Source organism: Nerophis lumbriciformis, linkage group LG14, assembly GCF_033978685.3.
Source record: "Nerophis lumbriciformis linkage group LG14, RoL_Nlum_v2.1, whole genome shotgun sequence".
Classification (NCBI taxonomy): Eukaryota; Metazoa; Chordata; class Actinopteri; order Syngnathiformes; family Syngnathidae; genus Nerophis; species Nerophis lumbriciformis.
This window is the reverse complement of record NC_084561.2, coordinates 23,906,436-23,930,363: the sequence shown is the minus strand read 5'-3', so window position 1 is coordinate 23,930,363 and position 23,928 is coordinate 23,906,436. Positions and strand designations below refer to the sequence as shown.

Here is a 23,928-nt window from a genome sequence, read left to right as displayed (position 1 = left end):
ACTTTTTGTTTGTGTCTGCAAATATTTCCCTCCTCTGGTATAAAATATACCAAAAAAAAAAACTCTGCAGAAAGACAATCTGTGTTTGTTTTGTTTGTTTGTAGATAGAAAAACATTTTGTTCCTGAAATAATCATTAAACTTGTTTTATGTGTTGGTACACATTATAAAGTTAAATTTAAAGTACCAAAGATTGCCACACACACACCAGGTGTGGTGAGATTATCCTCTGCATTTGACACATCACCCTCACCCTATGGGGGTTGAAGGGAGCAGTGAGTAGCAGCGTTGGCCACGCCCGGGAATCATTTTTGGTGATTTAACCCCGAATTCCAACCCTTGATGCTGAGTGCCAAGCAGGGAGGTAATGGGTCCCATTTTTATAGTCTTTGGTATGACTCGGACGGGGTTTGAACTCACAACCTACCGATCTCAGGGCGGACACTCTAACCACTATTTTACAGTACCTCAAATTCAAAACATTCTAACTGCCCTTTAATGTATTTTCATTCAATAAAAGATACAGAATTTGAGTTTTAAAAACTCCACAGTGTGGGTTACCACTTGCTGTATGCCAAGCACTAGTGAGAAGTACTGATTAAAGAATAAATAATTAAAGAATACAAGTAATAATTTATCCTTTGAAAGTGTTGTTTAGTAAATGTAACTTGAAATAAAAGTCTTATAGTATTCAGTACACCACAGATACTTTGTTTATTGCAGAATGTTTGTGAAGACAAGAAAAAAAACAGCAACTTTGAAAGGACAAAAAGTTGTTCTCTTTACCTCCACAAAATATATCAAAAAGAAGCAAAACCATTGCCGTAAAACCAGGTACGGACAGTAGCGTGGGTTACCTGTACTGTTGCACCTCTTCTCAGCACAATTAAAAATATGAACAAAATGACAGTTGTCAGCTGTTTGCATATTTGACCTCTATCTAACATGGTGGAAATGTTTGTTACACGATACTGCAGTAGTAAACGGTAAGGATGCAACAATACGCGGTATAATCCTGCATGGGACAATCCGCTTTAATTAAAAAAAAAAAATTAATCCGAATGATAGGAAAAAATTAGTCATGATAATTTTTTTTGCCATATCGCCCAGCCTTAGTAGTAACAGACACGTTCATAACAATATGTAATCTGTTCAATATTTAGCGTATTTTAGTCATTTTAATCATTGTGAAGCAGAATTCACCAAGCGTTGGATTGTTCACCCACTAATTGGGAACGTGAGCTGGCATTAGACCGTTGTGAGACAGGTTAGTTTCACCCAACTGATGTATTGTTGCAATAGGAAATCATTTCCATAGCAGCTCACTTCAGACTTCTGGCAACAAATGTGTGATCCTACTTCCGGAAACAAAGCCGTGTGTGTGTTGTAATTAGGGATGTCCGATAATATCGGACTGCCGATATTATCGGCCGATAAATGCTTTATAATGTAATATCGGAAATGATCAGAATCGGTGTCAAAATTATCGGTATCGGTTTCAAAAAGTAAAATTCATTACTTTTGAAAACGCTGCTGTGTACACGGACGTAGGGAGAAGTACAGAGCGCCAATAAACCTTAAAGGCACTTCCTTTGCGTGCCGGCCCAGTCACATAATATCTACAGCTTTTCACACACACACACACACAAGAGAATGCATGGCATATTGGGTCAACAGCCATACAGGTCACACTGAGGGTGGCCGTATAAACAACTTTTACACTGTTACAAATATGCGCCACACTGTGAACCCACACCAAACAAGAATGACAAACACATTTGTCATTTTCCGCACCGTAACACAACACAAACACAACAGAACAAATACCCAGAACCCCTTGCAGCACTAACTCTTCCGGGACGCTACAATATACACCCCCCGCTACCTCCTACCCAAAACCCTGCCCCCCCAACCCCACCCACCTCAACCTCCTCATGCTCTATCAGGGAGAGCATGTCCCAAATTCCAAGCTGCTGTTTTGAGGCATGTTAAAAAAAATAATGCACTTTGTGACTTCAATAATAAATATGGCAGTGCCATGTTGGCATTTTTTTCCATAACTTGAGTTGATTTATTTTGGAAACCCTTGTTACATTGTTTAATGCATCCAGCGGGGCATCACAACAAAATTAGGCATAATAATGTGTTAATTCCACGACTGTATATATCGGTATCGGCTGATATCGGAATCTGTAATTAAGAGTTGGACAATATTGGAATATCGTATATCGGCAAAAAAGCCATTATCGGACATCTCTAGTTGTAATCATGGCAGACTTGGTTAGGGACAACGCAGACGACTATTTTTGAACAATTGAGGATTCACAACGTTATCTTTTTGAAGGTGAATGAACGGAGAATGAACTGCTGCTTCTAGAAGCGAGCACGAAGAAGAGGGTGAAAGGCTGCAGCAGACGGAAGCCGATAAAGTGAGGTCGGCGTGACACGAAGCTGCAAACATGGAATCTGGAGACCAGCTATTTTGACATAAATGGCGTGCTTACCCTTCACTTGACTTATATCAAACAAACCTTTGACAAAGTGATCGCTGCAAACTTGTGCGTTTCTCCTCGTCCCTTTGTAAAATCTTGTACTCTTTCCACCTTCTTGATTACCTTCGGAACGCTGATGAAACTTTTACCTTATCACGATTTAAACGGTTCCAACAGTCTAAAACACTGCTAGCATAGGGCTTTGTTGTTTGGAAGAGGCAAAATTGCACCCAGAACGCTTTGACAACAGACCACCACTTCGAGCTTTACATGGTTAATTAGCCGGACATGACGTCAGGAGAATAAAATAGATGGCTTGTAGTGTGAGTTACACGTTGGCACGTGCAGACTCATACAAACTAGATTCATTGATGTCCTGCTACATCAGGGGTGTCCAAACTAGGACCCGCCAGTATCTTCAGTTTGGCCCGTCAGTTTTGCCCATCACTAGCTGAGAGTCTACTTGCTGCATATTTGCTGTCAGGTCAATGACCTTGAATTCTACATCGAAATGTACACAGCAAAGCATTTACCTATGTGGCCCAATCCAAACAACCTTTCCCACTCATGACGCAAACTGCAACCAAAACATAAAGTCAACACACATGGTCACACATAACATAATCTGCTCACGGAACTTTATGGATATTATAAAAAAAAAACGTCCACAAATATACAGTATACACAATTCAAAATTACACTCATCATGCATAATGGGAAAAATGCAAAACACTCTACACACATATCCATGTTATGCACATTGTAGTTGCTTGATATTTCTGATTAATTACAAAGGTCGACATGGAAGTAAACAAGGTAGACATACAGGCCAAAAGTTTGGACACACCCTTTCATTCAATGCGTTTTCTTTATTTTCATGACTATTTATATAGTAGATTGTCACTGAAGGCATCAAAACTATGACTGAACACATGTGAAGTTGTGTACTTAACAAAAAAAGATGAAATAGCTGAAAAACATAATAGAATAGAATAGAAAGTACTTTATTGATCCCAGGGGGAAATTCAGCCGACAAGTTTCAAGAGGTAGTCACCTGAAATGGTTTTCACTTCACAGGTGTGCTTGAAGCTCATCGAGAGAATGCCAAGAGTGTGCAAAAACAGTAATCAGAGCAAAGGGTGGCTATTTTGAAGAAGCTAGAATAAGCGGTAGAAAATGGATGGATGGATAGAATACAAAACATGTTTTCAGTTATTTCACCTTTTTTTGTTAAGTACATAACTCCACATGTGTTCATTCATAGTTTTGATGCCTTCAGTGACAATCTACAATGTAAATAAATAGTCATCAAAATAAAGAAAACACATTGAATGAGAAGTTGTGTCCAAACCTTTGGCCTGTACTGTATGTATATATATATATATATATATATATATATATATATATATATATATATATACATATATATATATATATATATATATGCGTGTATATATATATATATAGGGCTGCAACAACTAATCGATTAAATTTGATTACAAAAATAGTTGGCGATTAATTTAGTCATCGATTCGTTGGATCTATGCTATACGCATGCGCAGAGGCATTTTTTTTTTCATAAACCTTTATTTATAAACTGCAACATGTACAAACAGCTGAGAAACAATAATCAAAATAAGTATGGTGCCAGTATGCTGTTTTTTTTTTCAATAAAATACTGGAAAGGATATAAATGTAGTTTGTCTCTTTTATCCGATTATTAATCGATTAATCGAAGTAATAATCGACAGATTAATCGATTATCAAATTAATCGTTAGTTGCAGCCCTAATATATATATATATATATATATATATATATATATATATATATATATATATATATATATATATATATATACATACATAGTTACCTACACATTTTTTTTTAGCACAGTGCGGCCCCAAAATCAAAAAGTTTGGACACCCCTGCGCTACATACTGGGAGTGTGTTGCATTCATTGCAACTGACAAAGTGGTTCTTGCATAAAAAGACAAAAACAAAAACCTTGCAGGCCCTGTAGGAGATCACATGTCTGTACATGCACACACGTTGACACACTGCCTCTCATTGGCACAGCGTGTACATGCATGCACACGGTAACAATCACGTGGTGACTGAAAGGGAGGGAGGTTTCTTCTATCTGTCAGTGGGCCGTGTTATCAGATCGTTGTGTCTGAGCGAGCTAAGTTTTGGCGAGGTTAATGAGTGTGATGAGGAAGAAAGGGAAAGTTGTCACGTAGGCGGCTGCGGTGAATGATAGAAAGGCAGGATGTGGGAGTGCAGAATGGTAGACAAAATGATGCTATATAAACAAAGGAGCACATGTGAATGTTGAAAGTGGAGATAAACAAGTTAATGTTGCTTTGCGATTAAAATACTCTTACCTGGGAGGCACACTTTGGTGACTGCAGGCTGGTTTGTGGCTGCAGGAGACCTCCTGTAAGAAGGAATGACACATGTAGGTAAAGATTGTGCTCCTTAATGGAGACAACAGACAAAAGGACCATAACGACACTCTGTATTAACTATCAAAAATCTAAATGCACGTTGTCTTATCCGCTTTAGTGGAAGAGAAAATGAGTGCGACCACACCGGAAGGTCGGCCGTGTTTGGACATTGTAGTGACGACTATGACTGGTTTAACATGGATTAGCAATCACTTCCGGGTGTCTGGTCAGGACAGCATTGATTGATTGATTGATTGATTGAGACTTTTATTAGTAGGTTGCACAGTGAAGTACAAATTCCGTACACTAAATGGTAACACTCTTTTAAGTCGGGGTCCAATTAAATTGATTCATGATACAGATATATACCAGTGACGTGCGGTCACTAGAGGCAGGTGAGGCGAGGCCTCACCTGCCATCATGGAAAGAAAAAAAATATAAAAAGAAGAAAAATTAATTAAATTGTTATATGTATCCAGTGATTATACTATAAAGTTATTTTCCGTTTAACTTCACCAGTTTTAGATTATTTTTATTCAAAATCGCTGAATTTTCACATTTGCCGTTCAAATACTGAGAAGAGACGGTGCGGTGATCAGCAGCCAGTTGAGGCACGTCACTCAATTGTGCCTCACCATGGATTGCGGACTCAGCTAACTGCTGGCCTGCTGTGCAGTGAGACCGTATTGCTATATGAACTATATTATACATTTCCATAGTTTAGTTAGCTGAGGTATATAATGTACAGTGTATTTTTGTCAACAACTGTATGTGTGTAACGTATTTCTTGTGCTGAGCAATCATAAAACTGCTGTGAAGACGCACTGTGTGAGGCTCGCGTAACCCCGCCTCCTGGTGCCGGTTATTGCACCTCCGCCGCAGACTGCACCCCGCAACCGGAGCGCCACACCAACCAAAGCCCACACCCAAACCCTCCACGTGCAAGACCGAATCCACCCAAAAAAAGTCACTTAACAAGAAGCCAAAAAGTGCAAAAACAACAATGCTTGCGCCGGAGGAGCGTGAACGACTGCAGGGACACAACATTAGGTACACCTGCAGACTGCAGCACGGATTTCATATTTCATTCATTCACAACTCCTCCAACACGAACACCACTGTTCCCGCACTTATAAGTAAAGGTAAGACCATAATAACGTTTTTTTAATTAAATGTGCTTTTTTGTGTGCTACAGTTTGTATGTGTAAAGTTAAAGTTAAGTTAAAGTACCAATGATTGTCACACACACACTAGGTGTGGTGAAATTTGTCCTCTGCATTTGACCCATCCCTTGATCACCCCCTGGGAGGTGAGGGGAGCAGTGGGCAGCAGCGGCGCCGCGCCCGGGAATAATTGTTGGTGATTCAATTCCAACCCTTGATGCTGAGTGCCAAGCAGGGAAGAATGCTGGTATGAGCTTTTAAACATAACCCGTTAACTGCTGCCAATCAAATGGTGAATAAGATACTCTTTGGGGTTCATATGTTTGTAAATCTGACTGTGATGAAGTCAGTGCCTCACCAGCCATCAACCTCACCGCACGTCACTGATATATTCTGTCGTTAATGAATGAAGTAGGTTGCACAGTGAAGTACAAATTCCGTACACTAAATGGTAACACTCTTTTAAGTCGGGGTCCAATTAAATTGATTCATGATACAGATATATACCAGTGACGTGCGGTCACTAGAGGCAGGTTATACATTTCCATAGTCTGTATTTTTGTTGTCAAAAATACAGTCATCACACAAGATAATCATCAGGGTGTCTACATTGAATTATTTACATTATTTACAATTCTGGATGTGGAGGGATGTGTGGGGGGGGGGTTAGGTTTGGTTGTTATCATCAGTCATCAACAATTGAGAACAGAGAAATGGATATTGAAACAGTGTAGGTCTGACTTGGTAGGATATGTACAGCAAGTAGTGGACATAGAGAGAGAGAGAGAGATCAGAAAACATAAGAAAAAGTATCTGCATTTGATTGTTTACATTTGATTATTAACAATCCGGGGAGGGTGTTTGTTTAGGGTTGAAGTTGCCCGGAGGTGTATTTTTATTGCGGTTTTGAAGGAGGATAGAGATGCCCTTTCTTTTATACCTGTTGGGAGCGCATTCCACATTGATGTGGCATAGAAAGAGAATGAGTTAAGACCTTTGTTAGATCGGAATCTGGGTTTAACGTGGTTAGTGGAGCTCCCCCTGGTGTTGTGGTTATGGCGGCAATTTACGTTAAGGAAGTAGTTTGACATGTACTTCGCATACCTGCCAACTACTCCGGTTTTCCCGTAATTAGTACGGTTTTCATCAACCTATTCCGGGTTACGGTTGCAGTGATAAAAAATTCGGTTTTTCATTAATTAAAAAAATAATTTTTTTTTAAGTTTTATTCACGAAATCGCGTAACAACAATGACAATCGACACTGCTTCCCGTAACTTCCTATCGAGCCATTCCGAATGCCATGCGCGAGGCTATTTATAGCACCGCTGCCAAGCACGAGGCACCAGTTGCCATTGTTTCCAAACGAGCGAACGATCATGGAATCAGCCGGAGAAAAATCGCAAACGAGCCTTAAACCGAAAAGAAAACTGCAGTCATTCCGTGAAGAATATTCAAAAGCCTATCCGGGAATAATTATCCGTTCCAAAAAGGGTGAAAACTACGCGAATTGCACCTTGTGCACACAAGATTTTTCGATCGGACACGGAGGAATTAGCGATGTAAAAGACCACGTTGGGACAAAAAAACACAAGTCTAATGCCGTTGCTAGCGGTACAAGTGGAAAACTTTCAACGTTTTTCGTCGCCCAAACAGATTCTTTGGATGTGATAAATGCCGAAGTTTTATTTACGGAGGCAATAATTGAGCAAACAAAAAGGTAATGACACCAATGTTATCTATTGGAATTGTTTAGTACTGTTATACTGTTAAAAGTGTTTATACTATTTATGCTTTCAAGTCCAAGTTGAAGAAATCTTGTTAAATGTTGACAGCATAACTACCAAAATATGTCCTTAATAGTTTTGCAGTGCTATTTCTGTTGAAAAGTTAAAATGATTACATTAGAGATGTGATGTGCCACTTTTCAAGTGTCTGATGGCTTAAATTAATTTTCATAAATTTTTCATATTTTGAATTCTTTTGAAAGGCTTACAAAAAAACTACATTTGAATTGTAATTCCATGCTATTGACAGGACTATTAATTTTAATGAAGTTAGCTTACCAGGTTTACAGTATGATAATTGTGATAGAAAAGTGAATTTTAGGCAGAGAATATTTTTTACAATTGAACAAGGCAGTAGATTATACAAGCTTGGACAGAAAGTTAATAATGACACCAATTTTTTTTTAATGGAATTGTTTAGTACTGTTTTACCATTTGTTTACTGTAAAAAGTGTTTATACTGTTTATACTTTCAATTAACAAATTGAAGTCTTGTGAAACGTTGACAGGATAACTGGCATTAACTGTCAAAATAATTTCAAACTATTGAAGTTAGCTTACAGAATAAACATGTCAATCAACCCATATGATTTTTGCTGTAATATTTTTGTTTTGAAAAGTCACTGTGACTGATAGAAAAGTGATGGTTTTAGCAACATTTTAACCTGTCTGAATGCTAATAATCATTTTGCGTCGGCCTGAACCCCCCACCAGGACTTTGTCCTGGACCTACCGGGGGCTGCGGCCCCTGGACCCTGGCTACTAGGTTTTTCTGATTTCAAAAGTTGGCAGGTATGACTTCGGTATCAAGGAGGTGTAGCGGATTTTATAGACTAGGCTCAGTGCAAGTTGTTTTACTCTGTCCTCCACCCTGAGCCAGCCCACTTTGGAGAAGTGGGTAGAGTGAGGTGGGATCTGGGGTGGAGGTCTAGAAGTAATCTGACTAGCTTGTTCTGGGATGTTTGGAGTCTAGATTTGAGGGTTTTGGAGGTGCTGGGGCACCAGGAGGTGCATGCGTAATCGAAAAAGGGTTGAATGAGAGTTCCCGCTAGAATCCTCATGGTGCTTTTGTTGACCAGAGAGGAGATTCTATAGAGAAATCTCGTTCGTTGGTTGACCTTTTTGATAACCTTGGTTGCCATTTTATGGCAATTATGCGTTAAGTTGAGTGCAGGAGAAATAATAGATTGTCCAAGTCCAGATTTGCAGGTTCAATTGTATATTGAAGACATGCATGAGTTGTTCGTTTGCGTGGTTTCCTATACAAACAAATACAATCATTATAAATCAACTAGAGTGACCACAATGCAATGAAATATAGGCACAAGCCTGCAACAGGGCTGTTAAACATACATCACTGAGCAGTGTATACACAGTTTACATAAATGCACATCATTTGAACATCCCAGCCCTAAGTAATGTTATGATTAATAGAATGTAAATAGCATCACAACATTAATTCTAAATTGTCAATTGGGGCTAACAAACATGTCCAATGAGGCCCCAATCAGGGTATGATATTCAGCTGGCAGTTAACTTGTGAACCTGATGCCAAACAGCCATTAGACTACAATAAAACTGACTAAATGAGTTGCAATACAGTTTTAAGCACACAACAAGTGCTATTAAAGTGTATATAAAGTAACTCACTTTGTATTGACGCACACTGCCAATTAAACAATTGACATCGAAGTTCACGTAACTTTCAGAGCTTGCTGATGTAATGATGCGTTCAAAGCCCCCTCCAGTGTCGTAAAAGTGAACTACACTCAAGCAACCCAATGACACAAAAAGAAAACAAGCGTTACAGAGACTTTTGTACAGACATCATAGCACTAGGAACGCAACGATTATAGATTTTGACGAAAAAGAGAAACATGTGTAACTTCAAGCGCGTACAAAAACACTAACAAACGGGAAAATAGGGTCCATGGTGCAAACATAAGGGTGTGCTGAAAACCAGGAATGTTTTTTTTTCAATATACATTTAGCAGTCTTTATGTGTGTGGAACTGGAGTTGACTACTAGTCTAGAATGGAGAAAGGAAAAATAAATTAGAGTTACCGCCCTGAGACCGGTCATAAGACTATAAAAATGGGACCCATTACCTCCCTGCTTGGCACTCAGCATCCAGGGTTGGAATTGGGGGTTAAATCACCAAAAATTATTCCCGGGCACGGCCACCGCTGCTGCTAACTGCTCCCCTCCCCTCCCAGGGGGTGATCAAGGGTGATGGGTCAAATGCAGAGGATCATTTCACCACACCTCGTGTGTGTGTGACAACCATTGGTACTTTAACTTTAACTTTAAACAAACCAAAATATAAAATGGGTAACACTTTAGTATGGGGAACATATTTACCATTAATTAGTTGCTTATTAAAGTAACAAAGACTTAATTTAGAGTTATTTGGACACTAGGGAAACATATAAGGGTTAGGGTTACTAATAAGCATTCATTCTGAGGTTATTGAGGGAAGACTCTTAGTTAATGGCTTACTAGTTGTATAATAAGGCCATGCAGAATAAGGAATTAATAAATACTTATTAATGAGTAATTAAGAGCCAATATGTTACTAATTTGCATGTTAATAAGCAACTAATTTATGGTGAATATGTGTTCCCCATACTAAAGTGTTACCAGAAAATACATTGACTGCAACTTTAAATGACTCAAATGGCAGCACAATCAGGAGATTGAGGGTTCAAATCTTTGCTTCCATCAACCCAGTCAATTAGTCTTGGGAAATGCCATTATTAATTTTCTGTTCTGATTACATTGATGTAATCCTTTCACAGTTCGCATATGTATCACTTTGCAAATTTAGGGCCTTATCTACTCAGATTTCAAAAAGCCGATACAAACCGTGCCTTCTAGGAGTGAGCATTTTAAGGGTGATCTACTAAGACTGCGTGCGTAATTGATAACAAGCGCAAAAGAAGTGCAGACCGCCCTTGCATGTACTACCGGCTGTCACCGTGATTTCCCTCCACATTCATGACAGCATTCTCCTCCAACTTGTGGTGTTTTACTTTGTTGTGGAAGATGCAGCACACAACTATAATCTGCGCCACCTTTTTTGGGGCTGTAGAGAAGCACGATCTAGACAACACAACCTATTTCTGGCACGCCGTAGGTGCGCTCTGGTCACTGGCTATAACTGTGTTGGTACGCTGGAATGATCCAAATGCATGCATATGCATGTTGCAGGACACATTTTCCTAAATGAAAAAAAATGAAAAAACGAACGCCGTTAAATAAAAAAAAACACTTGCAGACACCGAAACAAATCAATTTATTAGTTTTAATCAGCCCCTTAAAGGGGAACTGCATTTTTGGGGGAATTTTGCCTATCGTTCACAATCATTGTGAAAGACATGACGACGGATTGATTTTTTGTAATGCATTCTAAATAATAAATACATTTGATCAAAAGTCTGCTTACAATGAAGCTTATTGGAGCCTTTCAATTCTGCCTAGAGAGCCCCTAAACAAACATCAAAACACCTCCATTGAAGTTTTATATACATGATATAAGTATATATGTAATGTAGTAACGAGCACATGTATAATAACACATATTTTGATAGTTTAAGCATATGCGGCGCATTAATTTAAAAAACACATCACAACGTTAGCTTCTTTTTTTTTTCATCACCGATTTCTGCTCACTGCAAACTTTATGAGAGCCAACAAACATAATAGAACATCACTTACTGTACAATGTCGGCTGTCATTAGGATGTTGACTGTTAGGATGTTCATATATTTCCATTTAGACGAAAAATGTCTTATAATTAGGGATCTCTGATAATATCGGACTGCCGATATTATCGGCCGTTAGATGCTTTAAAATGTAATATCGGAAATGATTGGTATCGGTTTCAAAAAGTAAAATTTATGACTTTTTAAAACGCCGCTGTGTACACGGACGTAGGGAGAGGTACAGAGCGCCAACAAACCTTAAAGGCACTTCCTTTGCGTGCCGGCCCAGTCACATAATATCTACGGCTTTTCACACACTCAAGTGAATGCATGCATACTTGGTCAACAGCCAAACAGGTCACACTGAGGCCGTATAAACAACTTTAACACTGTTACAAATATGCGCCACACTGTGAACCCACACCAAACAACAATGACAAACACATTTTGGGAGAACATCCGCACCGTAACACAACATAACCACAACAGAACAAATACCCAGAACCCCTTGCAGCACTGACTCTTCCGGGATGCTACAATATACACCCCCACTTTTTTCCATAACTTGAGTTGATTTATTTTGGAAAACCTTGTTACATTGTTTAATGCATCCAGCGGGGCATCACAACAAAATTAGGCATAATAATGTGTTAATTCCACGACTGTATATATTGGTATCGGTTGATATCGGAATCGGTAATTAAGAGTTGGACAATATCGGAATATCGGATATCGGCAAAAAAGCCATTATCGGACATCTCTACTTATAATGTTGTTCTCGCCAGTTCCAGATCCCAAATGGCCGTCAAAGTGTACGAACTTGTCGGATTATATCCTCAGCCATCTATTTTTCAAGTGAGAGGCGTGATTTATGATCTACAATAAACTTACAGGGAGCAGGGAAGCGAGGAAGTAGCAGACCACTCAATGATGTAAACATAAGGACACAGGGAAGTGATCACGTAGCTGCTATAATAACAAAATCATTAATACTTGGTTGATATTCAAGTCACGAAATGTAAATTGAGTATTGGCGCTTTTTGAATGGTTATTTATCTGATTTTATGGGCAGAATTGAGGTGCTCCTATTGGCTATTACGTAAGTTTATTTAATATTTAGAATGCATAAAAAAATAATCCATCCGCCATCATGTCTCTAATAATGATTGTGAACGAAAAATTTCAAAAATAGTGCAGTTCTCCTTTAAGTCACCCAGCAGCTACAAAATGGTGTTGCTAAATAGACGAGAATAGATTTTCTGTCTGAAAACAATCTTATTTCTGATCTTGGTGGGACGCTTTCTATTGCTGAAGCAATGTTTGTAAAAAAGAAAAGTCCTTTTAAACATGGAGGAAACTGGCCTGTCTATATACAACATTATGAATTTGTAAGCAATCTGTGCTGGGACAAGGTAGCCATTAATATAGAGTTTTTTTTTTTTTAAACTGCAATTCATTATCTGTACTGCCTATCCTGGGCAGAGTCGCAGGAAGCAATCACAGCGCTGTCAATTTGAATCAGCGACTAAGCAAACATTGATGTTTTGGTCATAGAGGGGAAGTCGTAGCACCCAGAAAACACACAACATTTTCAGATTCTACACAATGACTCAATCATGTTTGCACGGCCTAAATGCAAGATAATGTATCTTATTGTGAGTGTGTTCATGTTCGAAATAAACTCAACCCAACTTCTCAATGGTGTTAACTAGAGATGTCCGATAATATCGGCCTGCCGATATTATCGGCCGATAAATGCGTTAAAATGTAATATCGGAAATTATCGGTATCGTTTTTTTATTATCGGTATCGTTTTTATTTTTTTATTTTTATTAAATCAACATAAAAAACACAAGATACACTTACAATTAGTGCACCAACCCAAAAAACCTTCCTCCCCCATTTACATTCATTCACACTCATTCACACTAAAGGGTTGGTTCTTTCTGTTATTAATATTCTGGTTCCTACATTATATATCAATATATATCAATACAGTCTGCAAGGGATACAGTCCGTAAGCACACATGATTGTGCGTGCTGCTGGTCCACTAATAGTACTAACCTTTAACAGTTAATTTTACTAATTTTCATTAATTACTAGTTTCAAAGTAACTGTTTTTATATTGTTTTACTTTCTTTTTTATTCAAGAAAATGTTTTTAATTTATTTATCTTATTTTATTTTAATAATTGTTTTTAAAAGTACCTTATCTTCACCATGGTGAAGATAAGGTACTTTTAAGGCGGTATAGCTCGGTTGGTAGAGCGGCTGTGCCAGCAACTTCAGGGTTGCAGGTTCGATCCCCGCTTCCGCCATCCTAGTCACTGCCGTTGTGTCCTTGGGCAAGACACTTTACCCGCCTGCTCCCAGTGCCACCCACACTGGTTTAAAAATGTAACTTAGATATTGGGTTTCACAATGTAAAGCGCTTTGAGTCACTTGAGAAAAGCGCTATATAAATATAATTCACTTCACTTCACACTTCACCATACCTGGTTGTCCAAATTAGGCATAATAATGTGTTAATTCCACGACTGTATGTATCGGTTGATATCGGTATCGGTAATTAAAGAGTTGGACAATATCGGAATATCGGATATCGGCAAAAAGCCATTATCGGACATCCCTATTGTTAACCATTGCATGACCAAGCGTACCAAAGGTTTTGGCCTAAATACTAAAAATACTTTACAAACGCTGAAATTAAAACAAACAATCCCTTAATTTTAAAGTACTTTTTCACCGTTTCCAATCACTTGAAAGTGACAACGACCAAAATTGGCTAACATGCTAAATATAAATTATTATTTACAGTTAGCATGCTAACATACTAAACGTTAATTGTATGTATTTGTCAGAATTCTTAAAGCAATCAGACATTTCAATTATTTGTTTTATTAGAATATGCTTTCATATGTAATTGCAGATTAACACTTAACTAATAGATATATCAATCAATCAATCAATCAATCTTTATTTATATAGCCCTAAATCACAAGTGTCTCAAAGGGCTGCACAAGCCACAACGACATCCTCGGTACAAAGCCCACATACGGGCAAGGAAAAACTCACCCCAGTGGGACGTCGATGTGAATGACTATGAGAAACCTTGGAGAGGACCACATATGTGGGTAACCCCCCCCCTCTAGGGGAGACCGAAAGCAATGGATGTCGAGTGGGTCTGACATAATATTGTGAGAGTCCAGTCCATAGTGGATCCAACATAATAGTAAGAGTCCAGTCCATAGTGGGGCCAGCAGGACACCATCCCGAGCGGAGACGGGTCAGCAGCGTAGAGATGTTCCCAGCCGATGCACAGGCGAGCGGTCCACCCCGGGTCCCGACTCTGGACAGCCAGCACTTCATCCATGGCCACCGGACCTGTGCCCCCCCCCCTCAAGGAAAAGGGGAGCAGAGGAGAAAAGAAAAGAAACGGCAGATCAACTGGTCTAACAGGGGGGCTATTTAAAGGCTAGAGTATACAAATGAGTTTTAAGATGGGACTTAAATGCTTCTACTGAGGTAGCATCTCTAATTGTTACCGGGAGGGCATTCCATAGTACTGGAGCCCGAATAGAAAACGCTCTATAGCCCGCAGACTTTTTTTGGGCTCTGGGAATCACTAATAAGCCGGAGTTCTTTGAACGCAGATTTCTTGCCGGGACATATGGTACAATGCAATCGACAAGATAGGACGGAGCTAGACCGTGTAGTATTTTATACGTAAGTAGTAAAACCTTAAAGTCACATCTTAAGTGCACAGGAAGCCAGTGCAGGTGAGCCAGTATAAGCGTAATATGATCAAACTTTCTTGTTCTTGTCAAAAGTCTAGCAGCCGCATTTTGTACCAACTGTAATTTTTTAATGCTAGACATAGGGAGACCCGAAAATAATACGTTACAGTAGTCGAGACGAGACGTAACGAACGCATGAATAATGATCTCAGCGTCGCTAGTGGATAAAATAGAACGAATTTTAGCGATATTACGGAGATGAAAGAAGGCCGTTTTAGTAACACTCTTAATGTGTGATTCAAACGAGAGAGTTGGGTCGAAGATAATACCCAGATTCTTTACTGATTCGCCTTGTGTAATTGTTTGGTTGTCAAATGTTAAGGTGGTATTATTAAATAAATGTCGGTGTTTAGCAGGACCGATAATCAGCATTTCCGTTTTCTTGGCGTTGAGTTGCAAGAAGTTAGCGGACATCCATTGTTTAATTTCATTAAGACACGCCTCCAGCTGACTACAATCCGGCGTGTTGGTCAGCTTTAGGGGCATGTAGAGTTGGGTGTCATCAGCATAGCAATGAAAGCTAACACCGTATTTGCGTATGATGTCGCCTAGCGGCAGCATGTAACTACTAAAGATTGCAGGGCCAAGAACCGAACCCTGAGGAACTCCGCACGTTACCTTAACATAGTCCGAGGTCACATTATTATGGGAGACGCATTGCATCCTGTCAGTAAGATAAGAGTTAAACCACGACAAAGCTAAGTCTGACATACCAATACGTGTTTTGATACGCTCTAATAAAATATTATGATCGACGGTATCGAAAGCAGCGCTAAGATCAAGAAGCAGCAACATAGATGACGCATCAGAATCCATCGTTAGCAGTAGATCATTAGTCATTTTTGCGAGGGCTGTCTCCGTAGAGTGATTTGCCCTGAAACCGGATTGAAAAGGTTCACAGAGATTGTTAGACACTAAGTGTTCATTTAGCTGCTGTGCGACAATTTTTTCGAGGATTTTCGAAATAAAGGGAAGGTGGGACACCGGTCGGTAGTTTACCATGAGGTCAGGATCAAGGTTAGGTCTTTTGAGCAGAGGATGAATAACAGTATATACAGTAATATGCAGTTTTACAGTAATAATAATGCTTAATTAAAACATGTAAACTAGTCATGTATACTGTTCAGCTTGATTCTAAAATACATCAAACTTATCTACTGGGATTTCTATTCGAATTGGAATTGCAATTCTACCTCTTGTTTGCGACCTCAATTCATATTTACCGTATTTTTCGGACTATAAGTCGCATTTTTTTTATTAGTTTGGCCGGGGGTGCGACTTATACTCAGGAGCGACTTATGTGTGAAATTATTAACAAATTACCATTATCAAATAATATTATTTAGCTCATTCACGTAAGAGACTAGACGTAAAAGATTTCATGGGATTTAGCGATTAGGAGTGACAGATTGTTTGGTAAACGTATAGCATGTTCTATGTGTTATAGTTATTTGAATGACTCTTACCATAATATGTTACGTTAACATACCAGGCACGTTCTCAGTTGGTTATTTATGCCTCATATAACGTACACTTATTCAGCCTGTTGTTCACTATTCTTTATTTATTTTAAATTGCCTTTCAAATGTCTATTCTTGGTGTTGGGTTTTATCAAATAAATTTCCCCAAAAAATGCGACTTATACTCCAGTGCGACTTATATATGTTTTTTTCCTTCTTTATTACTCAGTGGCCTAGTGGTTAGAGTGTCCATCCTGAGATCGGTAGGTTGGGAGTTCAAATCCCGGCCGAGTCATACCAAAGACTTTAAAAATGGGACCCATTACCTCCCTGCTTGGCACTCAGCATCAAGGGTTGGAATTGGGGGTTAAATCACCAAAATGATTCCCGGGCGCAGCCACCGCTGCTGCCCACTGCTCCCCTCACCTCCCAGGGGGTGATCAAGGGTGATGGGTCAAATGCAGAGAATAATTTCGCCACACCTAGTGTGTGTGTGACAATCATTGGTAATTTAACTTTAACTTTAACTTTATTATGCATTTTCGGCCGGTGCGACTTATACTCCGGAGCGACTTGTACTCCGAAAAATACGGTATTTAAAGAGGAACTACACTTTTTTTGGAATTTTGCCTATCGTTCACAATCATCATGAGAGACAAGAACGCACGTTTCTTTTTTTTTTTAACGATTTTAAAGATGATAAAAAAAAACGCTTGAAAGATGCGGTTAATGGGAGTCACTGTTGTAGCCTTCAAAGCCTTCTAAAACAACTTCTAAACCCTTCAGCAACGTTTTGTATACACACTGCAAGTCTATATATAATTCAGTAACAGACACGTTCACAACAATATGTACTATGTTCAATATTTACCCTATTTTGATCATTTGAAGCATTTCCGGGACTGTTTTCTTTAGCGCATTGATCTCTGTTTCCATAGCAGCAGAGGTCCGACTTCTGGCAAAATGTGTGTTCCTACTTCCTGAATCAAACACGAGTGTGTTTTCTAATCGTGGCAGACTTGTTAACAGACAACGAAGACGACTATTTTTGGACAAATTAGGATTTACAACCTTATACTTTTGAAATTAAATATAATGCTGCTTATAGAAGCCAGCACAAAGGAAGAGTGAGACATTGGAGCAGACTTGGAAGCCGGGAGAGAGAGGTGAAAGTGATTTTGACGCTTTAAATACAGAATTCGGAGCCAAACTATTTCGACATAAATGGAGTGCTTACCCAAAATCAACAGGAAATGAACAACTGTCCATCGAGTGAGTCATTTTAATATTGATGATGAAGCACTCAGCACTTAATGCGTGTTAGTACAACTACAGTATATTCACTGTCTGGGTAACAAAACATGAAATGTGGGCTAATACTTTACATATACTGTAATATGATTGTTCATGTTTTTCAGTCAGTACAAATTGGTGTCGTATCGCAGTGTTGTGCATTACAAACTCAAACGTATTTTGTACTGACGTAGAAGCTAGCTTATCTCTTGCCGTAGCTAGCTTTTACGGCTAATACCGTAGCATGGCGATGTGTTACTACGCTAGAAAAAGAGTTCTTCAGTGTTTGCTCTTACAATAACAATGTCGCTACAGTTTGATTATTATACAGGTAACGGAACATAAATGAAGAATTGTTGGCGGAATGCATTTTTAAAGTGATTGCTCCCATCAGCTGCATTCCCAGCCACCTATAACGAGACCATTTGTATGTTAGAAAGCGGAAAACATTTAATAATGATTGTGAACGATAGGCACATTTCCAAAAAAAGTGCAGTTCCCCTTTAACCCTTGTGTGGTGTTCGGGTCTGTGGGACCCGTTTTCATTTTTTATTAAAATAAAAATGATACAATTAATTAATTTTACAGACTGAGACTCACTGACTTTGGCTCATTTTCTGTGAAGAACATATATGACCACAGAATACATATTTAATGACCACACACCATACACCCCCCCTACACATTTCTATTACATATAAGATGTCCGGGTCCCGGGGCTAATAGAAGTGTGAAAATTGATGTTCTGTGTCCCGCACCCACACACACACACGCACACACGCACACACACACACACACACACACACACACACACACACACACACACACACACACACACACACACACACACACACACACACACACACACACACACACACACAAACAGCAGGCCTAGACAGGAGGAGGACAGAGTGTAGGTACACAGAACATCAGAGGGTCAAATGTGCGAGAAAATGAGAGAAAACAGTGTTGACAAACAATGTTGCAACCTTGTGTGGGAACCGCAGGTGCAGAAACACAAAAGAAGAATCCCTGTGGGATGCAGAAACTGGCAGAGAAATTTTCCGTGCAACGTTCATATTGTTGTTACTCAGCCAGCGTTTGTGGGTCTGATGGACCCCTTGCATTTTGTGGCTTTTAATGCCTCACAATCAAACACTTTTATGTTAAAATACTGAACAGATGTTTATTGGGATAAGGTAACAGCTGTTCAGTATTTTAACATAAAAGTGTTTAATTGTGAGGCATTAAAAAACACAAAATGCAACGGGTCCATCAGACCCACAAACACTGGCTGAGTAACAACAATATGAACATTACACAAGGGTTAATGAAATTCCATTCTCAATTCAATCTGCAATTTTGCACAAGTCTCCTGCATACATCGGTGACAACTGATTTAGAGTTATTAGTTGTTAACGCACTATCACATAGCTACACATTCTGGCATTCGTTACATGTGTGCCTTGTTTTTTGTTTTTATCTACCGTATTTTTCGGACTATAAGTCGCAGTTTTTTTCATAGTTTGGCCGGGGGTGCGACTTATACTCAGGAGCGACTTATGTGTGAAATTATTAACACATTACCGTAAAATATCAGATAATATTATTTAACTCATTCACGTAAGAGACTAGACGTATAAGATTTCATGGGATTTAGCGATTAGGAGTGACAGATTGTTTGGTAAACGTATAGCATGTTCTATATGTTATAGTTATTTGAATGACTCTTACCATAATATGTTACGTTAACATACCAGGCACGTTCTCAGTTGGTTATTTATGCCTCATATAACGTACACTTATTCAGCCTGTTGTTCACTATTCTTTATTTATTTTAAATTGCCTTTCAAATGTCTATTCTTGGTGTTGGGTTTTATCAAATAAATGTCCCCCAAAAATGCGACTTATACTCCAGTGCGACTTACATATGTTTTTTTTTCTTCTTTATTATGCATTTTCGGCCGGTGCGCCTTATACTCCGGAGCGACTTATACTCCGAAAAATACGGTATTTATGTTATTTATTCGTATGTTTATTGTTTATAAACCGTTTGGTGGAATAGAAACCAGTCTGGGCTGTTGGGATAGGCTTCAGCTTCCTGTGGCTTTGAAAAGCATTTTTAGAAAAATAATGGCAGGATCGATGGAAGCATAAAATAAGCCTCATGTACTATATGTGGATTTACAACATTTAGTACCAGCATCGCTACATGTATTTTTCCTCCAAAATGTTTCCCAGTGTGACTGAATGTAGGTCAGGCACGTTTGTGGGATGCAGAGCAGACAAGTGAATTTGTTTGGCTTTCAACATCCTTCAAGACACTGCAGGGAGAAAAAAAAGCAAAGCTGGCCTACATACATATTTCTAGTCTCACTTTCACCACGAGGTGCGATACGGGAAACTGCTCCTGTCACTTTGAATAACAGTTTCTTTGTGTGGCATTCATTAGATTCAATTATATAATCCTGGTGACAGAACTAATATCTCCCTTGAAAACAGCTCTAAATGTAAAGAGACATAGAAGCATTTAAGAAATATTGTTGTCTTTAGTAATTTGTCATTGCAACTTAAACATGTTTAAACCCACATAAAAAACAGAGGGTTAGTGATGTGCATGTACAGTACTCTTGAGTGGTGGTGGAAACTACAAGCTGCACAAGCCAGGCTTTGTGAAGTCAATGACTGTACTGCCATCTTGTGGTAGCCTCATGATAATGCAGACTCAAATTAATTACTACACTTCAAGGGATACTGTTTTATTACAAAACAATTCATCTGTAACACAAGGAAAATAAAGATTTAGTGACTTTTGTTTGGAAAACTGTTTTGTCTTTTGTATATTAATAATTTGCCTATTAACCTGCATTCTACCCTCTCACTGTAGAGTGGGCAAAGATATTTATATATGCAAGCTATGATATTCAGCCACATAAACTACTGCTATACAACTGGGTCCCATACCTCAGATAATATCCTGAAGCCACTAAAGTCTCTCATCAAGTGAACACAAACAATTCTAGACAAATAGCCTCTAAAGCAGTGGTGTGAAACGTATGGCCCACGGGCCGGCTCAGGAAAGAGTTTGCTAAGTATAAAAACGAGCAGAAATTTTTGAATGAAAGAAACTGCTGTTCTAAATGTGTCCACTAGATGTCGCAATAGCAATTCTTTGTATCTTTGTAGATTATGCTACATATGTAAAAAATAAACCACATGATGTTAGTGCACCAGTCGAGGAAAATGAGCAAACTACATAAATAACATCCTGTAATTTGATTTTGATATTATTTTTTGTATCTTGATGGATTGAAAATTAACAGAGTTGACTGATGAGGTGGCGACTTGTCCAGGGTGTACTCCGCCTTCCGCCCGATTGTAGCTGAGATAGGCTCCAGCGCCCCCCGCAACCCCAAAAGGGAATAAGCGGTAGAAAATGGATGGATGGATGGATGACTGATGAACATTATCACATAATTTATTCAGAAAGTATAAATAACGACAAATAAAGATACTATTAACCGCAACATGTAAGTGTAAAAAAACAACAACATTATGATTTGTACATTTTCAGAATGTGCTTGTTCTATTTTTAAACAAAAAAAAACAATCTGAAGTTGTTTTTAGTTTTGAGTTATCGTGCCGTGATTTTATCAGTCCAGCCCACATGGGAGTAGATTTTTCTCCATGTGGCCCCCAATCTAAAATGAGCTTGACACCCTTGCTCTAAAGCAGTGGTTCTTAACCTGGGTTCGATCGAACCTTAGAGGTTCGGTGAGTCGGGCTCAGGGGTTCGGCGGAGGTCAAGACACACCCGACTCATCGTGTAAATAAAAACTTCTCCCTATCGGCGTATTACGGATACGGCAACAGCAGAAGTCACACTGATTTGCAGGTGTTTAATTTGTTGTGAATTTATGCAATTTATGGTTTTGTTCTTTGAACAAAGGTGATGTTCATGCACGGTTAATTTTGTGCACCAGTAATAAAACATGGTAACACTTTAGTATGGGGAACATATTCACCATTAATTAGTTGCTTATTAACATGCAAATCAGTAACATATTGGCTCTTAACTAGTCATTATTAAGTACTTATTAATGCCTTATTCGGCATGGCCTTATTATAACCCTAACCCTAACCCTCTAACCCTGGCCCTAACCCTCTAACCCTAACCCTAACCAAAAAACTGTCATGTCTGTGTAATCATGTTTTGTTTTAGTCATGTTTTGTTTTGTTTAATTATTGGACTCTTTAGTTTCTGGCTTTTTACTCCCTTGTCTTGTTTCCATGGTTACCCATTAGTTTCACCTGTTCCACGTTTGGACTCATTGTGCACTCTTGTTTGTCACCATAGCAACCCATTAGTTTTCACCTGCCCTCACAACTCACACATCTGTCTTTAATCATGTCACTATTATTTAAGCTTCCATTTGCCAGGCTGTCTGTCTGGCGACATCATACCCGTCACAATCTGTTTACCTCTGCGCACTTCATGCCACGTCCAAGTAAGTTTTTGTTTATTAATGCCACAGTTAGTGTTTTTGTTTCATTGTTCATAGTTTCTGCCTTTGTGCAAGTTTTGTGTTTATAGCCAAGTTTTGTACCTCCACTGTGAGCGCCTTTTGTTTGTTTCTTTTTTTTTGAGTGTTAAAATTAAATATGTCTTCACCTTCACGCCATGTCTGGTCCAAATCATTTGCACCACGGGAGAACAAACCACGCCATAGTCCAAGTCCTGACAAAAACTTTAAATTAAGTCTTTGTTACTTAGAATATGTCAACCATACTAAAGTGTTACCAAAAACATATAACTTTGTCTTGAATTTGAAAAAAAACTAAAATTGTATTTTTCACTAAAGAAGGGTTCAGGGAACGCGCATATGAAACTGGTGGGGTTCGGTACCTCCAACAAGGTTAAGAACCACTGCTCTAAAGTATCATTATTGTAACATTTTAAGTAAGTATAACATTTTGGATTTAGATAATGATCAAATATTCATGGATGCTTGCCTCATCTTTAGAGTTCTAAATAAACTTGCTCCCCCTTACGTGATAGATTTTATTAATTAAAAAATAGCAGTCAAGTAAACACCAGAGCAGCGACCAGAGGGGGCTGCAACGTACAAAGGCGCATGACTAAATTAGGCCAAATGGTGTGGTCTATCAGAGTCATGGAACAGGCTGCCAGCCCATGTCAGAAACGGAGACACCTACCGGTATTCAACATTTAAAAGTGCACTGGAACATTGGTTGAACACTAATCAGACATGCACGCACAATTAGATTAATCACTAGTTTTTTTTTGTTTGTTGTTTGTTTTGTTTTTTTGTCCATGGTCTGTGCTTATGGTATGCTTGCAATGTGTAATGTCTTGTGATTTATGTACTCTTTTGTTTCATGATCTGTTGAATGTTTACTGTATTAACCTGCCTAGGACAACAGATGAAAATTAGCTCTATGTTGATGAATATGCATTGTCCTAATTCAAATAAATAAATTTCGCCCAAAATCAGCTTTAATAGACTCCAGTTCACCTGTGACCCTAATGATTCAGGCTGCAACGGTTAGTTGATATAATTGACAATTATACAAATTAATCAACATAGGTTTGTTATTGTCAACTGGTCGCTTAATACAACTTTTAAATGATAAACCTCCAAGAATGTCCATACTTACACTTTCATAGTCTTAGGTCTTAGGTTGTCAATCTGTGGTACGTGTACCACTAGTGCAGGGGTCGGCAACCCGCGGCTCTTTGATCACTCTGATGCGGCTCAGCTGC

General features: G+C 38.8%; 1 protein-coding gene across 4 annotated transcripts in view; it reads right to left on the bottom strand.

Annotated features, from left to right (window-relative positions):
• The window catches only part of pde4ba (phosphodiesterase 4B, cAMP-specific a), a 460,485-nt gene that overhangs the window by 117,989 nt on the left and 318,568 nt on the right, over positions 1 to 23,928 (bottom strand). For all 4 annotated transcript variants that reach the window (XM_061975773.2, XM_061975771.2, XM_061975774.2 and 1 more), the window contains one exon: positions 4,878 to 4,930. In XM_061975773.2, the coding sequence (XP_061831757.1) occupies positions 4,878 to 4,930 (53 nt within the window). The remainder of the gene's footprint in view (positions 1 to 4,877; positions 4,931 to 23,928) is intronic.